General features: G+C 38.3%; 4 protein-coding genes, 1 long non-coding RNA gene and 2 other non-coding genes across 8 annotated transcripts; 5 read left to right on the top strand and 2 right to left on the bottom strand.

Moving 5' to 3' along the window:
* Positions 1–207: 207 nt before the first annotated feature.
* Positions 208–13,011, top strand: LOC119985851 (40S ribosomal protein S10-1-like). Of its 2 annotated transcripts, XM_038830292.1 has the most exons (11): positions 7,077–7,498; positions 7,835–7,891; positions 8,826–8,861; positions 9,062–9,126; positions 9,326–9,389; positions 10,762–10,879; positions 11,133–11,230; positions 11,403–11,473; positions 11,598–11,625; positions 11,881–11,935; positions 12,518–13,011. In XM_038830292.1, exons 1-11 carry the CDS (start codon positions 7,187–7,189, stop codon positions 12,616–12,618), a joined length of 1,005 nt encoding a protein of 334 aa, XP_038686220.1. In that variant the 5' UTR covers positions 7,077–7,186; the 3' UTR covers positions 12,619–13,011. The 2 variants fall into 2 exon arrangements, with proteins under 2 accessions (XP_038686221.1, XP_038686220.1); XM_038830293.1 differs by lacking the exons at positions 7,077–7,498; positions 7,835–7,891; positions 8,826–8,861; ... (2 more) ...; positions 10,762–10,879; positions 11,133–11,230 and adding exons at positions 208–342; positions 427–475; positions 977–1,256; positions 1,357–1,486; positions 2,402–2,438 and having other exon boundaries at positions 11,434–11,473; positions 12,518–12,994.
* LOC119986375 lies at positions 1,715–1,877 on the top strand. The gene has a single exon (XR_005465262.1). It is a non-coding gene; the product is annotated as a small nucleolar RNA snoR143 (small nucleolar RNA).
* LOC119986374 lies at positions 1,937–2,096 on the top strand. Its single transcript, XR_005465261.1, has one exon. It is a non-coding gene; the product is annotated as a small nucleolar RNA snoR143 (small nucleolar RNA).
* LOC119985850 (heat shock protein 83) lies at positions 2,893–6,114 on the bottom strand. The gene is made up of 4 exons (XM_038830291.1): positions 5,894–6,114; positions 5,336–5,477; positions 4,805–5,085; positions 2,893–4,689 (listed from the first exon to the last, which is right to left on the bottom strand). Exons 1-4 carry the CDS (start codon positions 6,029–6,031, stop codon positions 3,133–3,135), a joined length of 2,118 nt encoding a protein of 705 aa, XP_038686219.1. The 5' UTR covers positions 6,032–6,114; the 3' UTR covers positions 2,893–3,132.
* A 1,182-nt stretch (positions 13,012–14,193) lies between the features above and the next one.
* Positions 14,194–16,464, top strand: LOC119985181 (probable serine/threonine-protein kinase At1g01540). The gene is made up of 6 exons (XM_038829386.1): positions 14,194–14,830; positions 15,217–15,318; positions 15,422–15,544; positions 15,648–15,818; positions 15,908–16,031; positions 16,110–16,464. Exons 1-6 carry the CDS (start codon positions 14,232–14,234, stop codon positions 16,374–16,376), a joined length of 1,386 nt encoding a protein of 461 aa, XP_038685314.1. The 5' UTR covers positions 14,194–14,231; the 3' UTR covers positions 16,377–16,464.
* A 68-nt stretch (positions 16,465–16,532) lies between these two features.
* Positions 16,533–19,149, bottom strand: LOC119985180 (probable polygalacturonase). The gene is made up of 5 exons (XM_038829385.1): positions 19,018–19,149; positions 18,566–18,907; positions 17,779–17,896; positions 17,430–17,675; positions 16,533–17,351 (listed from the first exon to the last, which is right to left on the bottom strand). The coding sequence occupies exons 1-5, from the start codon at positions 19,030–19,032 to the stop codon at positions 16,663–16,665; spliced, it is 1,410 nt and encodes a 469-aa protein (XP_038685313.1). The 5' UTR covers positions 19,033–19,149; the 3' UTR covers positions 16,533–16,662.
* Positions 19,150–19,801: 652 nt separating this feature from the next.
* LOC119985182 lies at positions 19,802–22,803 on the top strand. The gene is made up of 4 exons (XR_005465056.1): positions 19,802–20,243; positions 20,336–21,559; positions 21,771–21,838; positions 21,956–22,803. It is a non-coding gene; the product is annotated as an uncharacterized LOC119985182 (long non-coding RNA).
* Positions 22,804–23,822: the final 1,019 nt, after the last annotated feature.

Below are 23,822 nucleotides of genomic sequence, written 5' to 3'. Positions count from 1 at the left end.
CTACCTCAATGCTCTTTTCTTTATTGGGGCTGAATTTTTTTATGGGCCGTCCAATTTACCTTCTAGCCCGTTTAACACGAAGTCAGGAGCCCAGACAATTACAAGCACTGGTGGAGGTCAATTTGGCGGCCCAAAAATTAATTACGTAAAGTCGTAAACCCAATCAATAAACAGATTGGGCTTGGGTCCATAATATCGGCCCACGAAGATCCCTATATCAACAATCGTTTCTCTAGGGTTTCAGGCACTACGCTTTTTCTAGTCAGAGGAGAGCTTCTATACATCTCTGCGAGCAGGCGCAGCTCTCCTTACTCCGTTCATCGTTCTCGAATCTCGACAATGGTATCTATTGTCTCTCTATATGCCTGTATACAGTTTGATAAGTTTATACCGCTAATCCTCTTGAATCTGTGAATTTGTTACCAGATTATTCCAGAGAAGAACCGGAGAGAAATCTCGAAGTACCTCTTTCAAGGTTCTAATCTTCTTGCATACTTGTGTTGGTTTCCCTTTCATTTTTTCGTTTCAGTGAAAAATGATCTTGAATCTTGCGTTGTTTTGGATTAGAAAATTTAGAAGGAACACCTGAAACTTACAGTAAGGTCTGTAATTAGACTAGGTTCCTGATGAAGAGAACATCAACTCTCTGCTTTATAATTGTGATAAATAAATGGTTCATTATGTGGACTATCATCTGTCGCTGTTTTCATATTTCAATAGATGGGAATTGGGAAGGAGTGGAACTTAATCTGTGAAGTATCTTTTCCTGTAGATGTGGATTTTTGTGTCTCTGTACTTTGGTTGTGCTTTGTACTGGGCTGCGAAGATCTAAAACATGGTAGTTGGATTGTATTATCTTGCGTTCTTTGTGGTTTTGCCAGATACACGTAACATAATGAGATTAGGGAAATAGTTATTTTCATTTTCCTCGCTGCTATAGTTCTTTGTGTGACATGCATTTCTTTGGACCATACAGAGGGAGTATTGTATGCAAAGAAGGATTTCAACCTTCCAAAGCATCCAGAGATTGATGTACCCAACCTTCAGGTGATTAAGTTGATGCAGAGCTTCAAATCCAAGGAGTATGTCCGTGAGACATTTGCATGGATGCATTACTATTGGTATCTTACGAATGATGGGATTGAATTTTTGAGGACTTATCTCAATCTTCCATCAGAAATTGTGCCTGCCACTTTGAAGAAGGCTGCGAAACCTTTGGGTCGCCCTATGGGAGGACCTCCTGGTGATAGGCCTCGGTATTGTACTTTTTGAAGATATTCGTGACTTATCTTGTTAGGTGGTACTCTTTTCATGTGCTAAATTTCCCCTTGTTTGCTTGATAATTTGAATTTCCAGTGGCCCACCTCGCTTTGAGGGAGACCGTCCAAGGTTTGGTGACCGTGATGGGTATCGTGGAGGCCCAAGGGGAGGTGATCTTGGTGGTGAAAAGGAAGGAGCACCAGCTGACTACCAGCCTGCATTCAGGGTAATGTCATAATAATAGAATGTCTAAATGGATGCAATTGCTGTTTTTCTTCAAGGATTATAGATTTCATCTTGGTTTTAGGTTTTAGTTGTTTTTACTTTGGTGGGATTAGTTTGAGGTTATAATTCAGGAAAACTTCTATACCAATGTTAGAAATAGATATTTATGTTTGCGTGTGTTATACTAATCCTCGCCATTGGAGGATGGAGGTAAAGTGCCTTGATTATGCACTACTTTGTATCATAGGTCTCTCTAATTCTGTACTGGTGTGGCCTTGAGCAAGGGTGCATAAATTAAGGCTGTTTGTTCAGCAGTGGTTAGACAACCATGAGATGGTTCCAATGATTGATGGCTCATAATGCTGTTGGCCTACTAATTCCATCTTTTTACATTTTTTAGTATCGCTATGCAATTATAATTTGCAGTTGTTTGGATTGGCCACCTTGATTATTGCACTTCTTATCATAGGCTCTCCAATTCTTTTGATGTAGCCTCGAGTGAGGGTGCATAAATAAAATCTGTTCATTCAGCAGTGGCCAGACAACCACGAGATGGATCCACTGATGAACAGCTTATGATGCTGTTTGCCTACTAATTCCATCTTACATTTGTTTATCAATATTGCTACTGTGTTTGGGTTACCCATCTTGATGGAATTCATTGAGTACGATAATACGCAAGTTATTTTATTTTTAATTGTTGGCTTATTACCATCTGTTTCTCATTGACTTTAGTAGTTCATTAGGTGGGAAGATTATTTGTCTGTGTGCTCTATCAGTTAACTTCTCTCATTTTCTATTCCTCCCCACTATTTTCTAGCTTTTGAATTTCGCTGGTTGTGTCCCCTAACTAAATAGTCATGAAGAGTTGCTATAAGCATTTGCTCATTCACATATTGGTCTTTTGATCTTATAGGGTTCTGGCGGAAGGCCTGGATTTGGTCGTGGCGGTGGTGCTGCTCCATCTGGCTCAGGTTTTTAACGATGTGAAGATCGTAGTTTGGCAGTTTGATTACCTTGTTGAGTTCCTTTTGCATTATGTAGACTTTCAGATCCATGATAACAATTTACTTATTAAGTTTTACTTGTATTCGAAGTTTAACTATTATTATCTACCCTGGAAGCAAGTTTTGACATTTTTTTAGTAGCAGCAAATCTATGTGTTTAAGATACCCAAAGGCCAAAGTTACCTGTGTTGTATTTTCTTTGGATGGTTTTACTCACAATCCAACGAAAACATCTATATTCCTCCTTTCACGGTTTACATACATTCTACAGTTTGTCTGTTACATTCATTCTTCGCTTTCATATTTCTGACAGTGGAATTTGAAAGATGCATTGTTATATAGTTAAATTGTTTTTTAAATCTCTTTTCGGAAATATTTTCCAGGAATTGCAGAAAAGATATTAACTTAAAACTTTTTTTCCAGCAATTGCAGAAAAGATATTAACCACTGAACTTTACGTAATTTTGTTGACTCGAAAGACTTTAAGAACAAAATACATGACACCCGAAATAGAATACGACTATCACCGACCTCATGGGATAGGATTACAGTCCAACGACTCTTTAACAACTACAACATATTCACCCGTCTATATTTGCATAAAAACACAACTTAACCAATGGACTCTCAAATATCAAGTTCAGTCAACCTCCTCCATCTTGCTCTCCTCGGCACCATCATCCTCCAGAGCAGGCATGTCAGCATCTTCACCAGCATCCTCATTCTCATCAATGCTTAGACCCAGTTTAAGCATCCTATGGATCCGAGCAGCAAATGTGTTGGGATCATCAAGGCTGAATCCAGAAGTCAAAAGGGCAGTCTCAAAGAGAAGCATCACAAGATCCTTGACAGACTTGTCATTCTTGTCAGCCTCAGCTCTTTTCCTCAATTCCTCCATAATGCCATTGTCTGGGTTAATTTCCATGGTCTTCTTGCTGGACATGTAAGATCCCATGCTGTTGTCCCTCAGTGCCTGAGCCTTCATGATCCTTTCCATGTTTGCTGTCCAGCCATACTCGCCAGTCACCAAACAGCAAGGAGAGTCTACAATCCTGTCAGAGACAACCACCTTCTCCACCTTGTCTCCCAGAATGTCCTTTATTACCTTGCAGAGGATCTCAAAGGATTGCTTCTTCTCTTCCCTTTTCTTCTTCTCTTCTTCAGTTTCATCATCAAGTTTCAATCCTTCCTTTGTGGCAGACACCAACTTCTTGCCATCATACTCCTTCAACTGTCCAACAGCATATTCGTCAATGGCATCAACCATGAATAGTACTTCATAGCCCTTCTTCTTCAGTCTCTCCAGGAATGGAGAGTTCTCCACAGCCTTTTTGCTTTCACCAGTAATGTAATAGATGTCTTTCTGGCCCTCCTTCATTCTGGTGACATAGTCTTTCAAGCTTGTCAATTCCTCACCACTCTTGGTGGAGTAGTATCGGAGAAGGTCGGCCAATTTCGCTCTGTTCTGACTGTCTTCATGAATACCCAACTTCAAGTTCTTCGAGAAAGCCTCGTAAAACTTGTTGTAGTCATCCTTGTTCTCAGCAATTTCATTGAACATTTCAATGCATTTCTTCACAAGATTCTTCCTGATTACCTTCAGGATCTTGTTCTGTTGCAGCGTCTCACGAGAGATATTGAGTGGCAAATCATCAGAATCAACAACACCCTTGATAAATCCCAGGTACTCTGGAATCAGCTCTTCACAGTTATCCATAATGAAGACTCTCCTGACGTAGAGCTTGATGTTGTTCATCTTCTTGCGGGTGTCAAACAGATCAAATGGAGCCCTCTTCGGAACAAAGAGGATTGCTTTGAATTCAAGCTGACCCTCAACAGAGAAGTGCTTGACAGCAAGGTGCTCCTCCCAGTCATTGGTCAAGCTCTTGTAGAAAGAGGCATATTCCTCCTTGGTGATCTCCTCAGGTTTGCGTAGCCAGATGGGCTTCTGCTTGTTAATGAGCTGCCACTCGTGAGAAACCTCCTTGATCTTTTTCTTCTTAGATTTAGTTTCCTTCTCCTCATCGACCTCTTCAATATCCCCTTCCTCTTCCTTCTTTTCCTTGGGTTCATCATCTTCATCATCACTGATTTCCTTCTCAGTTGTTTTCTCAGTCCAGAGATAGATTGGGTAGCTAATGAATTCAGAGTGCTTCTTCACAAGGTCCTTGATCCTCCTCTCTTCCAAGTACTCCAGCTGCATCAAAAGTGACAACAATGTGTCAGTAATTTAACAACAGATGATTAATTACCTGCAATCACAGAATCAAACTCTCGATCGTCAAACGGTTCCCTTTATACTAAATCATTACCTGGTCATCCTTGAGAAAGAGGGTCATTTTTGTTCCCCTGCCAAGCTGCTCACCATTAACATCCCTTGTGATGGTGAAGGAACCACCAGCTTGGGACTCCCATATGTATTGTTCATCGTCATTGTGTTTGGAGGTCACAACGACCTTCTCAGCCACAAGGTAAGCAGAGTAAAAACCAACACCAAATTGACCAATCATGCTCACATCAGCTCCTGCCTGCAATGCCTCCATAAATTCCTTGGTACCAGACCTCGCAATGGTACCCAAATTATTCACCAAATCTGAAATAAATAAAGGACAATTACTATTAGACTTCCGCACGGACTATGTAGACTCAAATCTTATGATTTCAGACACGACAGAGAATATTTGGATCGACTCCAAAACGTCCAATTTTACAGAAAATTCAATCAAAAGAAACGTTCCATGTTCAGCAAAATTATCAGACTTTAATTGCCCTAACTTGCACATCCTCTGCAACCAAACTGACTTGAAGCACAAACAATAAGGGACTACAGTTAAGGTATTCACCTGCTTTGGTCATGCCAATACCACTGTCAATAATAGTAAGCGTCTTGCTAGTCTTGTCAGGGACGATCCTGATGAACAGCTCTGGTTGCGCATCGAGCTTGCTCTTGTCTGTGAGGCTCTCAAACCGAATCTTGTCCAAAGCCTGCACAAAACCAGGCTAATCAAACTCTCGTCCTACACTACTACATTCTGAGATACACGCAAGTTTGATAAACAACTCCATACAAAACAGATAATTAATTATTCCTCTTTTTTTCGTTTCAATTTCATTGATCACCCGACAATTAATCTAGGAAAATCCTCTATATAGATCAAGGAAGCAATTGATGCTTCTTACGCAAAACTCACGTTCAGTTAGGATTAGGTTCATACTGCTTTCTAACCGTTCAATTAAGATTCCGTTTATTCTAATTTCTAGCGTCCAAAGGCTTGAAACAATCAAATCAAATTAAGCAAAAACAACAGGATTCCTGGTAGATTATCCAAAGAAAATTACCCTCAAACAAAACAAGCAAAAACAAGAAAAAGACAGAAGAACATGAAATATGAAAGACATACATCAGAGGCATTGCTGATGAGTTCACGAAGGAAAATCTCCTTGTTGCTGTAGAAAGTATTGATGATCAGACTCAAAAGCTGGTTGATCTCAGCCTGGAAGGCAAAGGTCTCGGCATCAGCCATCTGAACATCCGCCATCACTCCTTACGCTAAACGAGAAAGCAGAACGCGAGAGAACGCCTTTAAGAATGCAGAGCACGCAAGAGAAGAACTAAGCTGATCTGAGAGATTAGCAATTGGGGGTACTTTATATAGTAGTTTAGAGCTTCTGGTCTCTTCTCCTAAACTTTCGAGGAAGAGGGAGCAAACGTGGTTCTGGATTGTTCGACGAAACGTCAACGTTTGGCTAATGGAGGGAGCTGTGAAAGAGTGAGTCGAAACGGCGTCGTATAACTCTTTGGCGCGTTTTGTATGTTGATCTAGCGGAGATTTTAAAACTTTTGTGTTCGTGGGCATTCGGGAAAGTTCGGCCACGCTGTCTAGTCTGGAATGTTCCATGTCAACTCACCGTTTATTGCTGACTTGGAAGTTGGATCCCCCAAGGCCCAAGCGCTGGTTACCAATTGGTGGTCTCTTTTCTTTGCTCTTGCGTATTTTTTACGGACTTCATCAAAAGGGCCAAGCCCAAGGACATGAAGAGTTGGGCCAAACAAGAAAATAGTGGTTGAGAATGTGTCTAGCTTCTTTATCAGAATGGGCCAATTGTCAGCCCAAAGGCCCAGACATTGAGTCGGATGTCAATTTTCACCTTGGAACCACCTGGGGAGAAGAAATTCTTTTTTTAGAATACTCCTGAGAACATATCATTGAAGACAGGGTGAAGCCTGTAACTCAGAGGATTAGAGCATGTGACTACGAATAACGGTGTTGGGGGTTCTAATTCCTCCTCACCCACAACCGGTCAAAACTGAATCGATATTATTACATTCCAATTCCTATCTTACCGAGCTAATAATCATTGGGTGTCCACAGTCTAACGGCTTGGCAACCTCAACCTCCACACCTGATTCGAGCAGCGTATTTTATTACAGCAGCCAATGCCCAAGTCACATACTTTAGCTCGCAATTTCCCTCATTTTGTTTTATGACGTGGCTAAGGACTATTGAGTTTGTGCAGCATAAAAGAATGGAAACCGTTACACCTGATCAAAACTGCACACTACAATAATTTATTGACCAGAACGGACAGAGTCTTGCAGTTGGTCTGCGGCTACCGCTCCTTTCAGGTACTACTCACAGCCGAGCGGCTCCTCAATACCATTCATCGAATGGCCCCCACTGGACCTTCTGTTAATGGCAATCAAATCGATTAAGAGAAGGTCCATCAAGCGATCCGACTCCCAACCCAGCACTACCATGTCTCCTCCCTTATCGCAAACCTCTCATGGCTTCGATTACAGACGAGTCCATATCTTCATTTCAGTTTTTCTGCTTCTTGGCGTTCTTGTTCTGTTGGGCATTTCTTCGAGTATGTGGATCAAATTTGGGTCTGTTGACCAGTCGCAGGAATCATCGAAGGTGACGAAAGGAGGTGGAATCGAACCCCAGATTTATGGGATCCAAGTGATCAAAGAGTTCCCTCACGATCCCGGAGCCTTCACTCAGGTAATTAATCGTACTGTTTTGACAAAGAAGGTAGCGATGGTCATTTGTTTTCATTTACAATGTCAAAATGGACGTGGATATATTTTTTCGAAGCACAATAAGCTGTTTGTTGATATTTAATTTGATTTCTGGCGACAATGCAATTTGGAACCTCATCTCAGTGAATGATATCCGAATTACGAATGAGAAGGACGTCTGAGACGTATATTTAGCCTTTTATTGTGTTATTTGTTTAATTTCCCGAAGATTGAGATACTGGAGAAACACGTTGAAGAAAGCTGCAGGGATTATCGTTGTAATTTTCACTCCTTGATATTAGGGTTTGTTTCTTTCCAGGGGCTTCTTTACGTGGAAAATGATACCTTATTTGAGTCAACTGGCCTATATGGGCAGGTCAGTTTGCTGTCTCTATATGTGTATTTTTTGCATAGTCTTTTCATGTATTTTACTTGTCGTTTTCTTACCAATTTGTGTCTAAAATTTAAATGGTTTGTTTGAAAACAGGTCATGTTTATTGCTCGTCTCTTTGATAGTTAGATAGCACTATCCACTTGGCGTCTATACTAAAACCCCATTGAGTTCAATTGATAAATCCTTTTTGAACCAGGAAATCTAACTGAGGTCGCCCATTGGAAGGTCAATATACTTATTTCTCCAATTGATATGGCTAATTGAGAAACCCAATATTGATCACTTCAAAAAAGCTAGGGGGATAAGTGATCTGATTTTAAAAACGCACATTGTTTGATTGCAACTTTGGCAGATATTGAAATAGTCAAGAAAAATATAAATAGGATGCGAAATTAGAAATCCACTTTCGCTTGAAGGATAACTATTTCCATTAACATTTGGCTTCATGGCGGAATGCCACAAAATTTTACTCTAGTGTATAATTTTTGGTTTAAAGGGTGTGGTAAACCAGTTGCGTTGGAACCTAGGTGGCATAGGTTCAAACAATGGAGGCATAATCTCCATAATTTGGGGATAAGGTTGAGTACATTTGTCCTTCTCAATCCTGTCACCATTGCGGAAGATCTTGTGTACCGTGCGTTGTTTCCTTTCCCCTCCTCTGTAGAAATTGATCGGGGCTTTTTTTTCCCCTTAAAACTTACAGAACTTGGGTCAATGTTTGATAAATCATGTCTAAGTAACTCAATTTTCATTTATGTTTATGGTAGTTATTCCTTAACTTGACTTGTTTAATGAAATATTTTTATTATAAAATATGCTGCATATCTTAAACAGTGTCCTTGGGTTTGTTAAAATATATGCATTCAGAACTATGGTAGCTCATTTTCTCACCTTCTGCTTATTCACATTTTTTCAGTCTTCAGTGCGAAAAGTTGCTCTCAAGACTGGTAAGGTACTGTTCCTTGGAGTTTATTATTTCAGATAACTCTCTTTCATGTTCTCAATTGCTACCCATCTTATCTTCTGCTACTTGATTGTAGATATTAGTTCATTTTGACAACTGATAAATCATTTTGTCTTAGCTTGCTTGTAATATTGCAACAAAGAATATTTCTATATTTAAACCTTTTTTCGTTTTTCCGTATGATACAGGTTGAGGCTTTCCAGAAGATGAACAGTTCTTATTTTGGGGAGGGTTTAACTCTTCTTGGCCAAAGGTTTGAAAGTAAAATCTTCCAGTCACAGTTTGGTTCTCTTGTTAATGTTTTAAATTGACATATCTAAGCAAACGCGTTTTCTCGTTTCAAAAGCATGGTTTTCGTTCATCTGGCTTCTTCTGCTGTTAATTTAGCATATATTGCAATTTGAACATTTGAAAGGTTAAAGTGCTGATAGTAGTTTTATGGTCTTTTGTAGGCTGTTCCAAGTAACATGGTTGAAGAAAACTGGTTTCATATATGACCGAAATAATCTAAGCAGAGTTTGTGCTTCATCATTTCCCCTCTAATAAATATATATTTTCCTTTCTTATGGTTTTCAAGTATTTACGTTCATAAGTGTGTGTAAAGGACCCTCTCTTGTTTTCTATATATGCCCTTCCTCTCATTTACACAATAAAGTTAATTATGCTTTTGCTTCTAGTGAAATTCAGATTTAATCTATTTTACGTAATAAAGTTAATTATCCTTTTGATTCAAGCGAATTTCAGAGGTAACTAGGTAAGCCATATGCACATTCACCATATACAAACCAAAAACTGTCTTTGAGTTCTGACATTTGAATGAATTGATGTTGGAACTTTGATGAAAGCAAGGTGCAAGAGCACATTTCTTAAACAAATTGTTTCAATAGAATTATGTGTGTAGGTTTGCGATATCCTGGTTTATGTGATACAAATTATGTCCTAAGGCCCACTTTCTCCTGGAATCTCAACTGCCAAACTTTGAGAAATATGTGATTGACAGAATTGAAATCATAATTAATAGCATTGAAAATGTAGCTGGAAAATGGGAGGTTGCTGCATTACTGGGGTGGATAGCATTCTATAGAAAAGTCATATGATATTACTTTAGCTGATGAGATTAATAGGGAATGGCATAGAAAACCAAGTACAACACTGCCTGGGGGGATCATGGCTAGCGAATTGGTGCTCAAACTTTTCTCAATTTATTGTCAAGTCAATTTTTAACTAGGTGCCTAGCCAAGTAAAAAAAAAAAGGAAAAACAAGAGGTGAAGGGAATAAAATATTTAGAGAGTTTATCCTGGTACTCATTGTTGGTCGGAAAGGCTGATAAAAAGGATAACTTGTAAGTGTTTTTTTGCTATTCAAATTGAAGGCAGCAATGATAATGAGGCAATATAGACTTAGAGGCCCAATCAGTTTGGCAATTTAAAGTTGCATTGGACATTTATATTTAGAGTTCTTCAGCCATGTCATGCATCGTTTAGGTGTTTATCTTAACTTTCGATAAAGTTTCACTGCCATTTCATCCCTATATGTATTTGTTTTAGGAAAACCTTAATTATCTTGCTTTAGTTTAATTGTTGGACCTATCCACTTATTTTGGTTATCTTCTGGAAATTTAGTGTAGAGACTTTAAATGCCATCCTGAAACCGCTTTCTTTCACCAGGTGATGACTCTGCATGGTTATACTGTTCTCACGTTGACTAAGGACGAATTGTTCTATGGTCTTCATATGCTGAAAGAATTGCTATGCCATCCTTTGCTATCTCATTGACATTATATTTTATCCCCTTCACATTCTTCTTGTGGGACGGCCTGCATTCTCTTTCAGTGCCTTCAAAAATTTATGTTTGTTGATAATAATTTTGCTTTATGCTCATTCACAGTTTAAGGAATTCACTCATCAGATGCAAGATGGTTGGGGATTGGCAACTGATGGAAAAGTCCTGTTTGGAAGTGATGGGACATCCACATTGTATCACATTGACCCTAAAACACTGAAAGGTATCTACCGTTCATAGTATTTCCGAAGAAATCACTGCTCCAACACCATGTCATTTTGTGTTCTTTTTCTTTCTTTTCTTTTTTGATTTAAGTTTCTGCGAACCTACCTGATTTCTTCAGTTTCTGGTGGTAAATAACAGTAGCCTTCTACCTCCATAATATGGAGACAATTTATCCTTCAACTGTAAATACTGTTTTCTCAAACAAAACCCTATCTGTCATCATAAGCCTAATTTTGATTCCCTTAATGCAGTCATACGACAAGATGTTGTCAAATACAATGGTCAAGAAGTACGCTTCCTTAATGAGCTGGAGTTTATTGGGGGTGAAGTTTGGGCAAATGTTTTTATGGTATGCCCTTCATAGATGTTTTATAATTACCCTTTGGGGTATCTTTCCCTTAGAAATACTATTTTGCATCTTGCACCTTTTTAGGTCTTGTCCAGCCATAATTACTGTTCCGCACCTTAGCCTGGAAATTTAGAGAAAAAATTCCTAATGCCAATGTATCATCACTGTGTAGACTGATTGCATCGCTAGAATCTCTCGTGAAGGTGGTATGGTGCTTGGTTGGATCCTTCTTCCGCAGTTAAGGTATTGCTCTTTCATTGCTTTCAGCCTTTAGACGATTTAGCTGATTTCTGATCCTTATTATGAATAGTTAGTTCATCCAGTGTTACTCTAGAATTGTTCTAAATAATTTCTTCGCCATTTACAGGAAAGGATTAATAGCTGCTGGATATGACGTAAGTATTTAAATTGAAGTAATTATTTTATTTTCATGTTTAAAAGCAGCCTTCTGCCGGAATCCTAGCTTGCAATAGGTAGCTCTGTTTGGTCCCTACAAGATAAGTGTGGAATAAAATGCTAGCAACTTTTTTTCTTGTGCATTTCTGACTATAAATCTTTCTCTGTATCTTGTTCTATCTGATTAGGTGAAACCAAATAGGTTCACTAAAATCTTTAGTTTCCCTCACTGTGAATATTTTGGCGTGTTATAGGGCATCGATGTATTAAATGGCATTGCCTGGAATAACAAAGACGACCGCGTTTATGGTAAGCTTTGATATTTGGTGTGCCGTGTCCAAAATTACTTTTACCATCACTCTGTGGCTCCATGGCTATGTCGAACTATTTGGAATGTTCAAATTATTAGGTTTAGAAAGCAGTTCACTCTGTTTTGATACTTGGCTCTATTTATAAATATAGACTTTACCGATTCATAACCTGATATTTCTCCATAATACTGCCGCCTTAAAACCAGGAATTGCATGTATATCAGGTGCTGGCAGTAGCACTCGAAGCAACTTGTAAATACTAGCATCTGCATGTGAAACCACATTATTTATAAAGCAATTTACATAATCAGTTTACCATATCGAATAACATATTCCTTCAGTTGAAAATCTAAAGTTATTTTGTATTTGCTAAGGCATTCCTTGCAAGTTCTTTGACTTCCATGTTTTGTTCATCCTTTCTTTGTGGTCTGTATATCATCATCTTTACAAACTTGCGCGAAATGAAAACACACAAACTCGGAGTTTGTTATGATGCTTACGATGATGCATTTGGGTGTTGTTTGATATTACGGTATTGCATTTCACTAGCCACATGTATTAAGCAATATATATTTTGCAGTGACGGGAAAACTCTGGCCAAAGCTTTATGAGATCAAGCTGCTTCCAACTAACAAGTTCCATAGTGCAGACGTAAAGCGGCTGTGCTTGCAATCTAGTTGAGTCACTGAGCATGTAGTTTACGTTGCCATTGTTTGAGCTATACCATTGAAAGACATTGATATGTGGGATACTGTCAGTTGTTTGCCCAAAAGATGGACCGAACCAATTTGCTCGCAAGGGGTCTGCAGATGCCTTTGGAAGGGCAGGAGCCAGCCTACTTTGTGTCTTGTTGATTGTACTAAAATGTAGTCTATGAGCCAATGGAAAACTAGTTTAGAAGCCATTGATTGACGAAAGTAGAAGGAAAAACATTGAAATACCCGAGTCATGAATGACCAGTACAATGAATTGGAATCATGGGTCTTTAGTCCATATAAATTCTGGATACTCGGATTGTTCCATTCTTTTTAAGTATCTTGGCAATGTCGAGTCGTGAGGTGTTTATGTGTTGAATTTAATTTGAGTCCCCAAATGCAGGATCCATCCTACCAAACTCAATCATGTTTATATGATTTTCTTACAACAGCAGCATGTGTGTGGATATGTCTATATCATGCCTGGGAGTGTACCTTAATCTGGGCCTTGTATTCTTGAACTGGAGAGCACATAGAGGTCAGTTTCTAGGGATTGGAATCACCTCCAATTACTAACTAATTGGAGGCTGTCCAATTAGTTAATTTTGGCCAAAAAAATATTTTTTTTGGAAATTCCACAATATAACAATTAACAAATATGTAAGATTATGAATCTAGCGATATCTTTTTTTTTTTCTTTTGAATTTTTTTTGAATAAAAGTAGAAATAACAAATCTGGAGGTTTGCAGAGTGTGTATCATTGATTCATTTCCAATACTTCAAAATATGATACCACTGTTAAAATCATGCATTCTTATCATTTATTTATTTATTTCTATAATTTTTAAACTCATTTTATAGTTTAAAATGGGATAAAAGTTACTTTTAGTCACTATAATATGGCCCATGATACAACTTAGTCCCTCATTGTTCAAAGTTTATGTTTTGATTATTGATCTTATATAATTATTTATTTGTCAGTTTTTGACTCATCTCGGGTAGTGTACAAATTGACCACATAAAATTGTTTCAAGACGCTAATGTGGCAATTAACATTTTAATTATTTTGCTTCTCCAATTGGAAACCTCGGTAATTGCAGGGAGTAAAGAGTAGGGTTGTCCAGAAAAATTGCGCTAAAAGGCAAATCGAACAGATCGATTATTGTCAAATATATATTAGCGAGGATCGATCGAAAAATCAAAACAATCGATCAACTGACAATAATAGACTAATCATGTAAAAAAATGATAAAATCGACCGATTGATCGGTTAAATTTATGTCAAAAATGACAAAAACCGATCTTGGACACCCCTAATACAGAGCTCGTGTATGCCATGGAAATATAATTTTTGGACTGGACATGAGCCTAGTATAGTAATAACACAAGTGCTTTATAATGATTTTTTATTTTTTAAAACCTTGATAATAAACTTCCCCAAACAAAAATAATTCCCGCTACTCCAGGTAGTTTGTTACCGTCAAAGATTTGAAATTCAATGCCATGATATTCTACTCACAACTCTTATCACTTAACACCTTCTCCTCCATCACCCTCTCCCTCCACCTCCTAATCCCACTCCTCTGTACGTCTCTCAACATGTCCTACGACGCACCATCTCCCATTGCAACCCTCTCCAAGCCCACACCATTCTTTGGCATCAAGCTATGGCTCCTGATTCTTATCATGATTGGCTTACTCCTCCTACTCATTCTCCTCTTCATCTCTCTCTGCTTCCTCTACCTGTGTCATCGAAAACCTTACAAACCCCGCTTCCACTTGCCCAACCCCATCGCTTGCACCGCCCCCAAAAGCAATAACCCCAAATACTGTAGTTCCTCCCTTGACAGGAGGCTACTGCAGTGTAATAACAACAACAATAGTACTGTAGAGATTGAGATAATGGACATTGCGCAACCAGACCTTCAGGTGATGTTGTCGGATCGGTGGTCTGGGAGGGCGAGTGGGAATACGAGTCTAGAGAGCACTGCAGCCACTGATGTGGAGTCCGTTGCGAGGCACTCCCCAGTTGTTTCTGATGCGTGGAGAGGGAATCGGTTCTGTTTGAAGGAGATTGAGGTTGTTACGAACGCGTTTGCTGAGGAGAATTTGGTTGGAGAAGGGTATTACGGCATCGTTTACCGTGGAGTGTTGTTGGATACTACGAGAGTGACCGTGAACAGACTCCTTGGTAGCAGGTATTTATTTGGTTCTTGTTAATTTAAAAGTTCTGTGTTAGATTTTGGATTATGTCAAGATTTCCTATCCCACATTGGATTCGCATTAACTCAATCGGAAGGGTATATAAGCAAAGGTGAAGCATCTCTTACACAACAAACGCGTTTTCTGAGTCTAATAACTACGGAGACAATCCAAGATAACAAATCTGTGCGGACTCTTAGAGCAGACAATATTTGTTGATGTGTTTGGGCTTGAATTTCTAACAGGAAATACATTATGAGTACATGAAAATTGCATTGCAATCCTATTGGATTTTCATAATTTTTATTTAACCATTTCATGAAGCTTAGGGTTTTTTATTTATTATTTATTTTGTATAACCATGAAGCTAATAAATCATCAGTTGCCAAGGCCAAGACTTTGTAGCAGAAGTAGAGGCAATTGGGTATGTCAGACACAAAAATCTGGTCAAGTTGCTTGGATATTGCATGGAAGGAGCCAACAGGTACCAGTCTATATATATATATATATATCATTTGTGTTCAATTCTCTCATTTGAGTTTTTTTTTTAAAGGAGGAGTAGTAACTTAGTTGTTTCTTTCTTCAAGGATGCTGATACATGAGTATGTTGATAATGGTAATCTGCACCAGTGGCTTCATGGATTTCAAGGACAGGTCAGTCCTCTGACATGGAATATAAGGATGAACATCATTCAAGGAATAGCTAAGGGGTGGGTAATTACAATGATCCCAACAGATATATACATATAATGCATATACACACATATACATACATGCAGACAGAATTTACACTTACAATTGACTTATTCACAGATTGACCTACCTTCATGAGGATATTGAGCCAAAGATTGTACATCAACACCTAAAATCGAGTAACGTATTGCTCGATCACCAATGGAATCCCAAGATATCTGATTTCGGGCTTGCTAAGCTCTTCGGTCATGATTGGAGTCGCATAACAGCTCATGTAATGGGATCATTAGGGTTAGTATCTTCATTCATTTACATTGAATTTTCCTCTGCTTGTTTCCTTTGGAAATTTTTTTTTTTTTTTGACTATTTTGCATTGCCAGTTATTTAGCTCAAGAGTATGCAACTAGTAAATGCTGGAATGAGAAGACTGATGTTTATAGCTTTGGAGTACTAATCATGGAGATCATATCCGGAAGGTTTCCTGCCGATCACAGTCAGCCCCAAGTACATATTCCTATTCTCTCATTCTGCAACATTTGATCAGATTTCCTTCTCCGTTAAAAATTTGAGAATCAATTTCAGGTATATCTGATTGACTGGCTAAGGTCTATGGTTGCTAATCAAAAGATAATGTATGTCACCGATCCTAAGTTGCCGGAAATGCCTTCTTTGAAGGAACTAAAACGGATCATTCTGATCGCTCTTCGATGTGTTGATCCTGATGTGGAACATAGGCCTAAAATGGGAGATTTAATTCACATGCTCGAGCCCCGCGATTTGCTGCTCAGTGATGTAAGAACAGTATTTTTTTTCTTCCCCTTTTTCACTTCCATAATGTCAGTCATGTAGTTCTAATTGCGACGAATGCTATCTTCTTTGTTGATATAATTCAGGAGTGTCGGTTTTGGAGAAACAGTTCTCAGCCTCATTAGATTCAAGGGATTGGATTCAGGTGATCAAATTTTTCTACGGTTTTACTCAGATTGAGTTTGTACAGAATTCACCGATCTTCAAGTTTTCATGGTAGAAAACTTGTGTATATATCTCATTTGAATGAACAAGCAATAATGTATATGAAGCATTTATATTTCCTCTGCTTTATTCCTCTGTAATAATGTATATTTGGCGTCAATGATTATCGAGTATAGCAGGTTTTCAACTGAACATTCTCAATAGCCAACTTATCAGCTGGGAAATTGCAGCTTAAATCTTTCTTCAGAGGCAGCAAATTGCAAGCTTTAGGAGTCACACCATTTGTAAGTCCTGCAACATCTGTGCAATTCCATTGCAATTCCTTAGGCTTCTTGGACAAGCCAATAGTGACATTAGAAATGCAGATTCCAGTGAAAGGATCATTAGGAATTCCTTCAAGTCTAGCCGAATAGGTCACGTTGGAAGCCACCATATCTCTGTAATTGATTCCTTGAATGATAGGAATAGCTTTTGGATCCCAGCCCGGGTCGGGGTGTGAACCATAATCTCCTGTCATCCAGAACACATACTTCATTGTATTCATTGTAAACCTTCTTGCATAAATGTTCTTCACATAACCTCCTCTTCCAATGCCAGTCTTAATCCTCACCCCAGATTGAGTGTTGATTGCTGTGATGTCTTCTGCTCTAACATCATTGATTCCCCCAGACATCTCGCTACCAAGAGCAATGGTTGCACTGTCAGGGGAAATGCAGGTTAACCTTCTGATAACCAGATGTTGTGTAGGGATTCCGACCTTAATCCCATACTCATCCCACCCACTTTTAACTGCAACGCAGTCATCTCCAGAGACAATGTAACAGTCTTCGATCCTAGTATTTGTGCACGAATCTGCAACAATAAAATCACAAAATCAATCTTAAATCAATCAAAGAATGTCTTAAATCTCTCTGTATTAAGAGATGAAACCTGGGTCGATTCCGTCGGTATTAGGAGAATCAACTGGTGCAAGGATTGTCAGTCCTTGGATCAAGACATTACTGCAGTAGATAGGATGTACATTCCATGATGGAGAATTGATCAAAGTGAGATTTGAAATCTGAACTTGATCAGAGAACATTATCTCAATAAGGTAAGGTCTAGTATCCTTCAGTTTCTTTTGCTTGAATTTCTCCCACCAAATAGCTCCTTGGCCATCAATTGTTCCATTGTTACCTGATCATATAGACATTCAAGTCAAACCCATTTTAGGCCAAAATGAAGCAAAACATCTTATGATCAGACGGATAGATGTCAAGATTAAACTGTGATTAATTACCGGTAATTACGACATCGGTGAGGTTTGTGCCAAAAATAAGACTACTAAACCTTCCTCCACCATCCCTTCCTTTTCCATAAGAAGGCAACACTGCAACATGAGGATATTCTGCCTCATCCTGTACATTAGATCATGCAAAGTGTGAGTTCATGAAGATTGTGTATGACTGTAATTTAATAATTAAATCAGATGCGAGAAGAGAAAAATTAAACAAATAATGTAGAACGGAAACAGATTAAAGGCACGAACTTCGTCAATACCTTAAAGGAAAAAGAAATCTGAAATCGAAGAGTTGTTTTATTTCAAAGATGTTTAGCCGGATGGCTCACAAATCCTATTTAAACAAAAATAAGAAAACCCTAAAAATTGGCAAATATGCAAAAAAATGACAAAATTGGGTTAGAGACACAAATCACTACTACTAATAATCCAAAACAAGTCAGAATCTATGAAACAAGAGTCGAAATTCTAATTAAAAAGATATTCGAGAAACGAAATGGATTCTAATTAAAAAGATATAACAAAAAATGAAATATTCTTAAAATGGCAAAAACGCTATTAAATTGAATGTGATCTAAACGACGGAATTTGGCCAAAAAGTGATGGGACCAGTAATAAAACATTGGTCCGGTGCGAATTGACGTTTTGAGTCAGTTATCAAGTTTCACGCAGTTCCAAGATTTAAGCTTTTGATTCTACTAGACAATTTTGGATTTCAGATGATCCAAAAGGTGTAAAAACATTTCTACAACATGTTATATATCAACAAATCACAGATTGATTATACCTGGGAACCAAGAAGAACAGCATCTTTATGTAGAAAAAGAGTGAAATGGCTTGTGAGATTAAAACTCCCAGTTAACCATTTTCCAGGAGGAACAATAAGCTGTGCACCACCATCCGATGCGTACTTGCCGAGACTGGCAATCGCGGATCGGAATGCCTTTGTGTTCGATGTTTTCCCATCACCAACTCCTCCAAAATCCGTCAAAACTGCACTGTGTTTCCGACAATTTATTGCTGAATAACCTACGCTCCCTAAGACCTTGGAAACTGATAATCTCTGACCTTCCGCTTCTCCAAAACCAAGCCATCCCAGCATGAAAATAATCGACACCATCCCCATAACCTGTAGAGCCATGTTTTCCATCACTTTCATGAGAAAAAAACAACAAAAGGAATCCATGAATACTAGAAAATAGAAATTCTATTAGAGAGAGAGAGAGAGAGAGAGATTACATGATGAAACTCCATTATCTAGAAACTATTGAAATGAGTGTTTGGAGATTATGATGAATACAGAGGTCTATATAAGGGGTAAGGGGATCCTTGAATCCATTTTTGGAATGCAAAATTCCCGAGCAAATCGAGGAACGTGGAGCTTTTTTTGTTTAAAAGTCCAAAAATCTAACGTTCTATGCCGAAGAAATTTCTTACGTGCAAGAAATGGACCGTCTAATCTCAGCTTTATATGGGTTGTAGGTCCCATCTGTACGTGACTTATCGTACAGTTTGAAACATTCTTCAAATGTAACCCTTAGGTGAATATTTTTATATTATGTATTCAAAGCTGATTGAATTATAACCATAAATAAAATTCTAAATATATTCCTTCATTTACGGTTATGGCATGATATGAATTGGAAATCCAATTTTATCCCTCTTTACTGCATATAAATTACCTTCTGAAATTAGAAAATACTTTTAAATGGAAAAACATAGAATAAAGTAATAAATTTGGCTAATTTAGGAAGGTTGTATCCTTCTATACACATACGCAAAAAGAATGTAATAACTTTATATTTGGACACTAAATTAACAAATTTGGCTAATTTAGGAAATAATTAATGACGTCAAAATGATGAAATAAAGGTTATTTTTTAAAAAAAAGGACACCTTTTTTTTAGATCGAATGGGCAAAATTTGGGCTCAACTACAGGCCCAGTACAGTTGGTGTGTGCACTGCGGCCGATAAGAACAAATCTAGCAAGAACTGTCAACTGACTGAGAATGGAGCCCGAGGGACGACGAACCGCGGCCCAAGTAATTGGGGCGTGCACCGCGCTTTTGTGTAAACCTTAAGCAGTCACCGACTCAAATCTTTCAGACATTCACCAACCTGTGGTGGTTCGTTTCGCTCCCCTGCGCTTTCCCCCCATTTTTTTCCTTCCACAATCTTCTTATTCTATCATTTACGCAAACGCTCTGTGACCAACCCTAATCTCTTGTTGAAACCTAGAAAACACGGAAATTGAACTCCGTGAATGCTTTATTGCAACGATCCTTATAACGCGCTCCTTCTTCTTCTAATTTTCTAATTTCCATCTCTCTACTCGGAGAAGGAAGCAGTTATTTCTCTATGCGCTGGCACGGTAATTCTCTGGTTCAAGCAGGATCTCCTAGAGACGATCATCCGGACTTCGTAGCCGACACCTAGGTCGTCGTCGGTCTCCGGATTCTTTCTTGTGCGTAAGCGTCCTTTTCTCTTTCCATATTCTCCTTGTTTTATTGTGTTTTTAGGTTTTCCTTCGTCGTTAAATTGTTTTGATTCGGGCAGGATCTCTAAATGTACGATCATCCAGGCCTTGTAGCCGCCTCCGAATATCCGGCCGCGGTTCCCCCTACGTCTTTGATCAGCGGACTCTTTTTCGTGCGTATGTTTCTTCAGCTTTGTCATAGATTCCTCGTCTTCTCTAAACTCGTTTTAGGTGTTTCTTTGTCTGTCGTTCAATTGTTGTGGTTCAAACAGGATCTCCGAGTCCACAGTCATCATGGCCTTGCAGCCGCCTCCGAGATTTAGATATGCTTCTTTTGATTTGTCTTCTACATTCCTCTTTTTTCCTCATCTCTTAGGGTTATTAGGTTTCTTTTATCGTTCAAGTGTTTTTGAAATGTTTTAACTATATTAATGTAAAATCGAATGAGTCATTGAAATGAAAATGCCTGGTAATGGAAATGATCATTTTGAAAACAATGCAGTATTCTCAAAATCTGAGCTGATACAGGCACGTGGAAAACCAAATTGAGTTGAGACACAGTAATGTCTTGTTATGCTTAGCCTATGATAATTTTGCAACAATAGATTATCGTGCTTTGCCAAATTTACAAGCAACTGCTTGGCAGGCTAATTTTCAAGCATTTGTAAATGCAACAAGATTGCACATGGGAGCCAAAACTTTGTAATGGCATGATATGGTGCAAAAAGAGTTATATCTGGTGATTCTGCTGTGATTTCTTATTTTGATTTGAAATTCATATTGACTGAATTTCCTGATAAGTTGCATGAGGCCATGAGCTATTTTGATGAAATAATAGAACTAGTTCTTTGTACTTATCCTAATTTGATTGCCTAAATTTTTCTCTCACAATGATAGGAAAAGAAAAGAAAAGATTCGGTCATGGCCTTTGCACTCTGCTTTGTATTTTCAGTTGAATTAGGTCCATCGATTAGATCCTCAAAAACAGCAAATTTTTGTTAGTGAGAGATAATTAGGTGAGAGAATGTTTTACGGAATGATGGATCCTGAGTTGATCAGACTTGTGCAGGAGCAAGAATTGAAAGTCCCATGATGAATTAGATAGGATACAACAATAGTTCACACCTCTCTCCTTGTTTACTTTGAGATTTTCATTTATTTGTGTGATATGTGTTGTGTTTGTTATGATTCAAATCACAGGACCACTGAAAAGTGGAGCACTGCTATTAGCATAACCCCTTAACTTGATGTCATGCTTCCTGAAAACAAAGCTATATGATGAGTGCATAAAAGAAGGCTCTGAGGTATGGACACTTTTATGATTTTTTTTTTTATCCCTTGTCATTTGCTTGTATAAATTTTTGCTAGTGCATAATACCCTTCCTAATATCTATCTAATCTAAGGGTCCTGAGAGATACTTTGCAAAGGTGCTCAAAATCCTGAAATTTCAGAAGATAATTTTTTTGCTTATGCACATGATTTTATAATTGAAGCGACATATTTGTACTTCTCAGGTCTTGGGGTAATATACTTTGTCATGGTTCTTTATCGAATGGGTCAAGCTTATATAGAACACTTGGAGGTGAGGTCATCTGGGGACATCTAGTGCTCGGCGAACTGAATTTTTATTAATCATTTTGTGCTGCCTCAAGAATTTTCTAATATTTGTGCTTGGATGTTGTATTTGTATTTTTGCAAGGCACCTGAAGTTTTCCAGATGATGGGCCTTTTGCAGATGTCTGAGGTAAATCTTTCCAAATTTCTCAAGATATTATACAGTTAGAGGGCTTCTTTTTAGCTTTTGCTTAACATGCTGAACTCATCGTTGGTAAAATCAGGAAAGTAGAAAGTTTGTATCTTCGAACTGGTTTTACGGCATGGATAGAACATGATTTTTAGGATTTTGAACTCACGAAACCGAAAATATAGACTATAAGCCTGTTAGAAATGGATATCAAAATTTTATTAACAAAGAACGCAACCAAACTCGTGAGGCAGGCTCTTTTATCCCTTAGAAAGTCAATTATATTCACTTGGCTAAATTGAAAGGCCAACTCTTTAAAGTAGAGCATTTGAGAAAACCTTGTAGTGACCTTGCATATTATTGTGTAAGCATGCCTTATTTTTTTCAATAACCGAAAGGCTGCATGTGACTATTTTCATGCAATCATGTGGTGGTGATTATTTGTTTGGGGATCTGGTAAGGTGTGGGTTATGGGAGTATTATTCTTATGCAGTTTTTAATTATGCGGTACTATGATGCGATCTGCCTGTTATAAAAAAATGCTGGCTTGTCCTTCTCTGTAATGTAATTTCTATGTGAATGTGCCAAGATGAACTACCTTAAATATTTATGGTTGATTCTGTTACTTCTGTACGGGAAAAATGAACTGAAGAAACTCAAAAAATCCTATTCTGCACGGTTGGAAACGTTTTTTTTTTTAAGCAACGAAGATGAAGTTAAAATCTGATATTTAGAAGATGTTCCATAAACTTTGTGATGATATAACAATCATTGGGGCTAGGCCGGTAAGGTAAATGATGAAATTTGGTGAAAATGGCCTCATATTAGGCTATTTAAGCCATTGTTGTTAACCCCTTGAGTCGTAATTGAAACTTTAAACATTTGATTCGGAATATTAAAGTTGGGCCTTAGGCGTCCTTATATACGGAACTAAGACTCATATAAAAGGATTTCTGGCTCATTTGACTAAAGTTGGGCCTTAGGCGTCGTTATATTCCTCTTAGACCCATACGGAACTAAGACTCATATAAAAGGATTTCTGGCTCATTTGACTTATGTTTGGCTTTGCGCTTTCTGTGTGCGTTATTCAATTTCAACTTCAGGTGCTCCAGTAAGCAACCTTGTTTTGGGCCGAGGGATAAAAAAGATTTAGGCGCCTTTGAGTTGGGGACGTCTTTGTTTGGGCCGTGATACATTTATGATTGGGCTAAGGTCCATACTTTAGATTCAGTTCTCATTTAGTTTAGTTTGGTTTCACCTTATTTGGGCCCTGACCCTATTGTCTATCTGGGCTTGGGCATGCAGTAATCTAGCTGTAATGGTCCAAGGGCTATATATATCCCAATTTTAAACCTGACCGAGGCCTATGAAACCCCATTTAATTTGGGCCAAAGTTTTAGCATGATTTGGACATTTCTTTATTTGGTCTCTAACGAAGTTATTAACTTGGGCCCAATGCCCATTCTTTGGCCTATTAAGCCATATTAAAGCACATTTAATTTGGGCCAATGGTGGGCCATTTAATTTTGCCATAACAGGCCCATTTACATTTGGAACTGCAGGCCCATTTAATTTGGCTCTGCGGGCCCATTTAACATGTTTAGATGTAAGGCCCAAGTGCAGGCCCATTTAACTTGGCCCAAGGGAGGCCCATTTAACTTGGCCCAAGAACATGCCCATTAAACTAGGCCCAAGTGCTGGCCCATTAAACTTGGCCCAAGTGCAGGCCCATTACACTTGCAATTACAGGCCCATTAAACTTTGTCCAAGTATAGGCCCATTAAAATTGGGCCCAAGTGCAGGCCCATTTAACTTGGCCCAA

The sequence above is a fragment of the Tripterygium wilfordii genome, chromosome 19 (genome assembly GCF_013401445.1).
Source record: "Tripterygium wilfordii isolate XIE 37 chromosome 19, ASM1340144v1, whole genome shotgun sequence".
Classification (NCBI taxonomy): domain Eukaryota; kingdom Viridiplantae; phylum Streptophyta; class Magnoliopsida; order Celastrales; family Celastraceae; genus Tripterygium; species Tripterygium wilfordii.
This window is presented reverse-complemented; position numbering and strand designations above follow the sequence as displayed.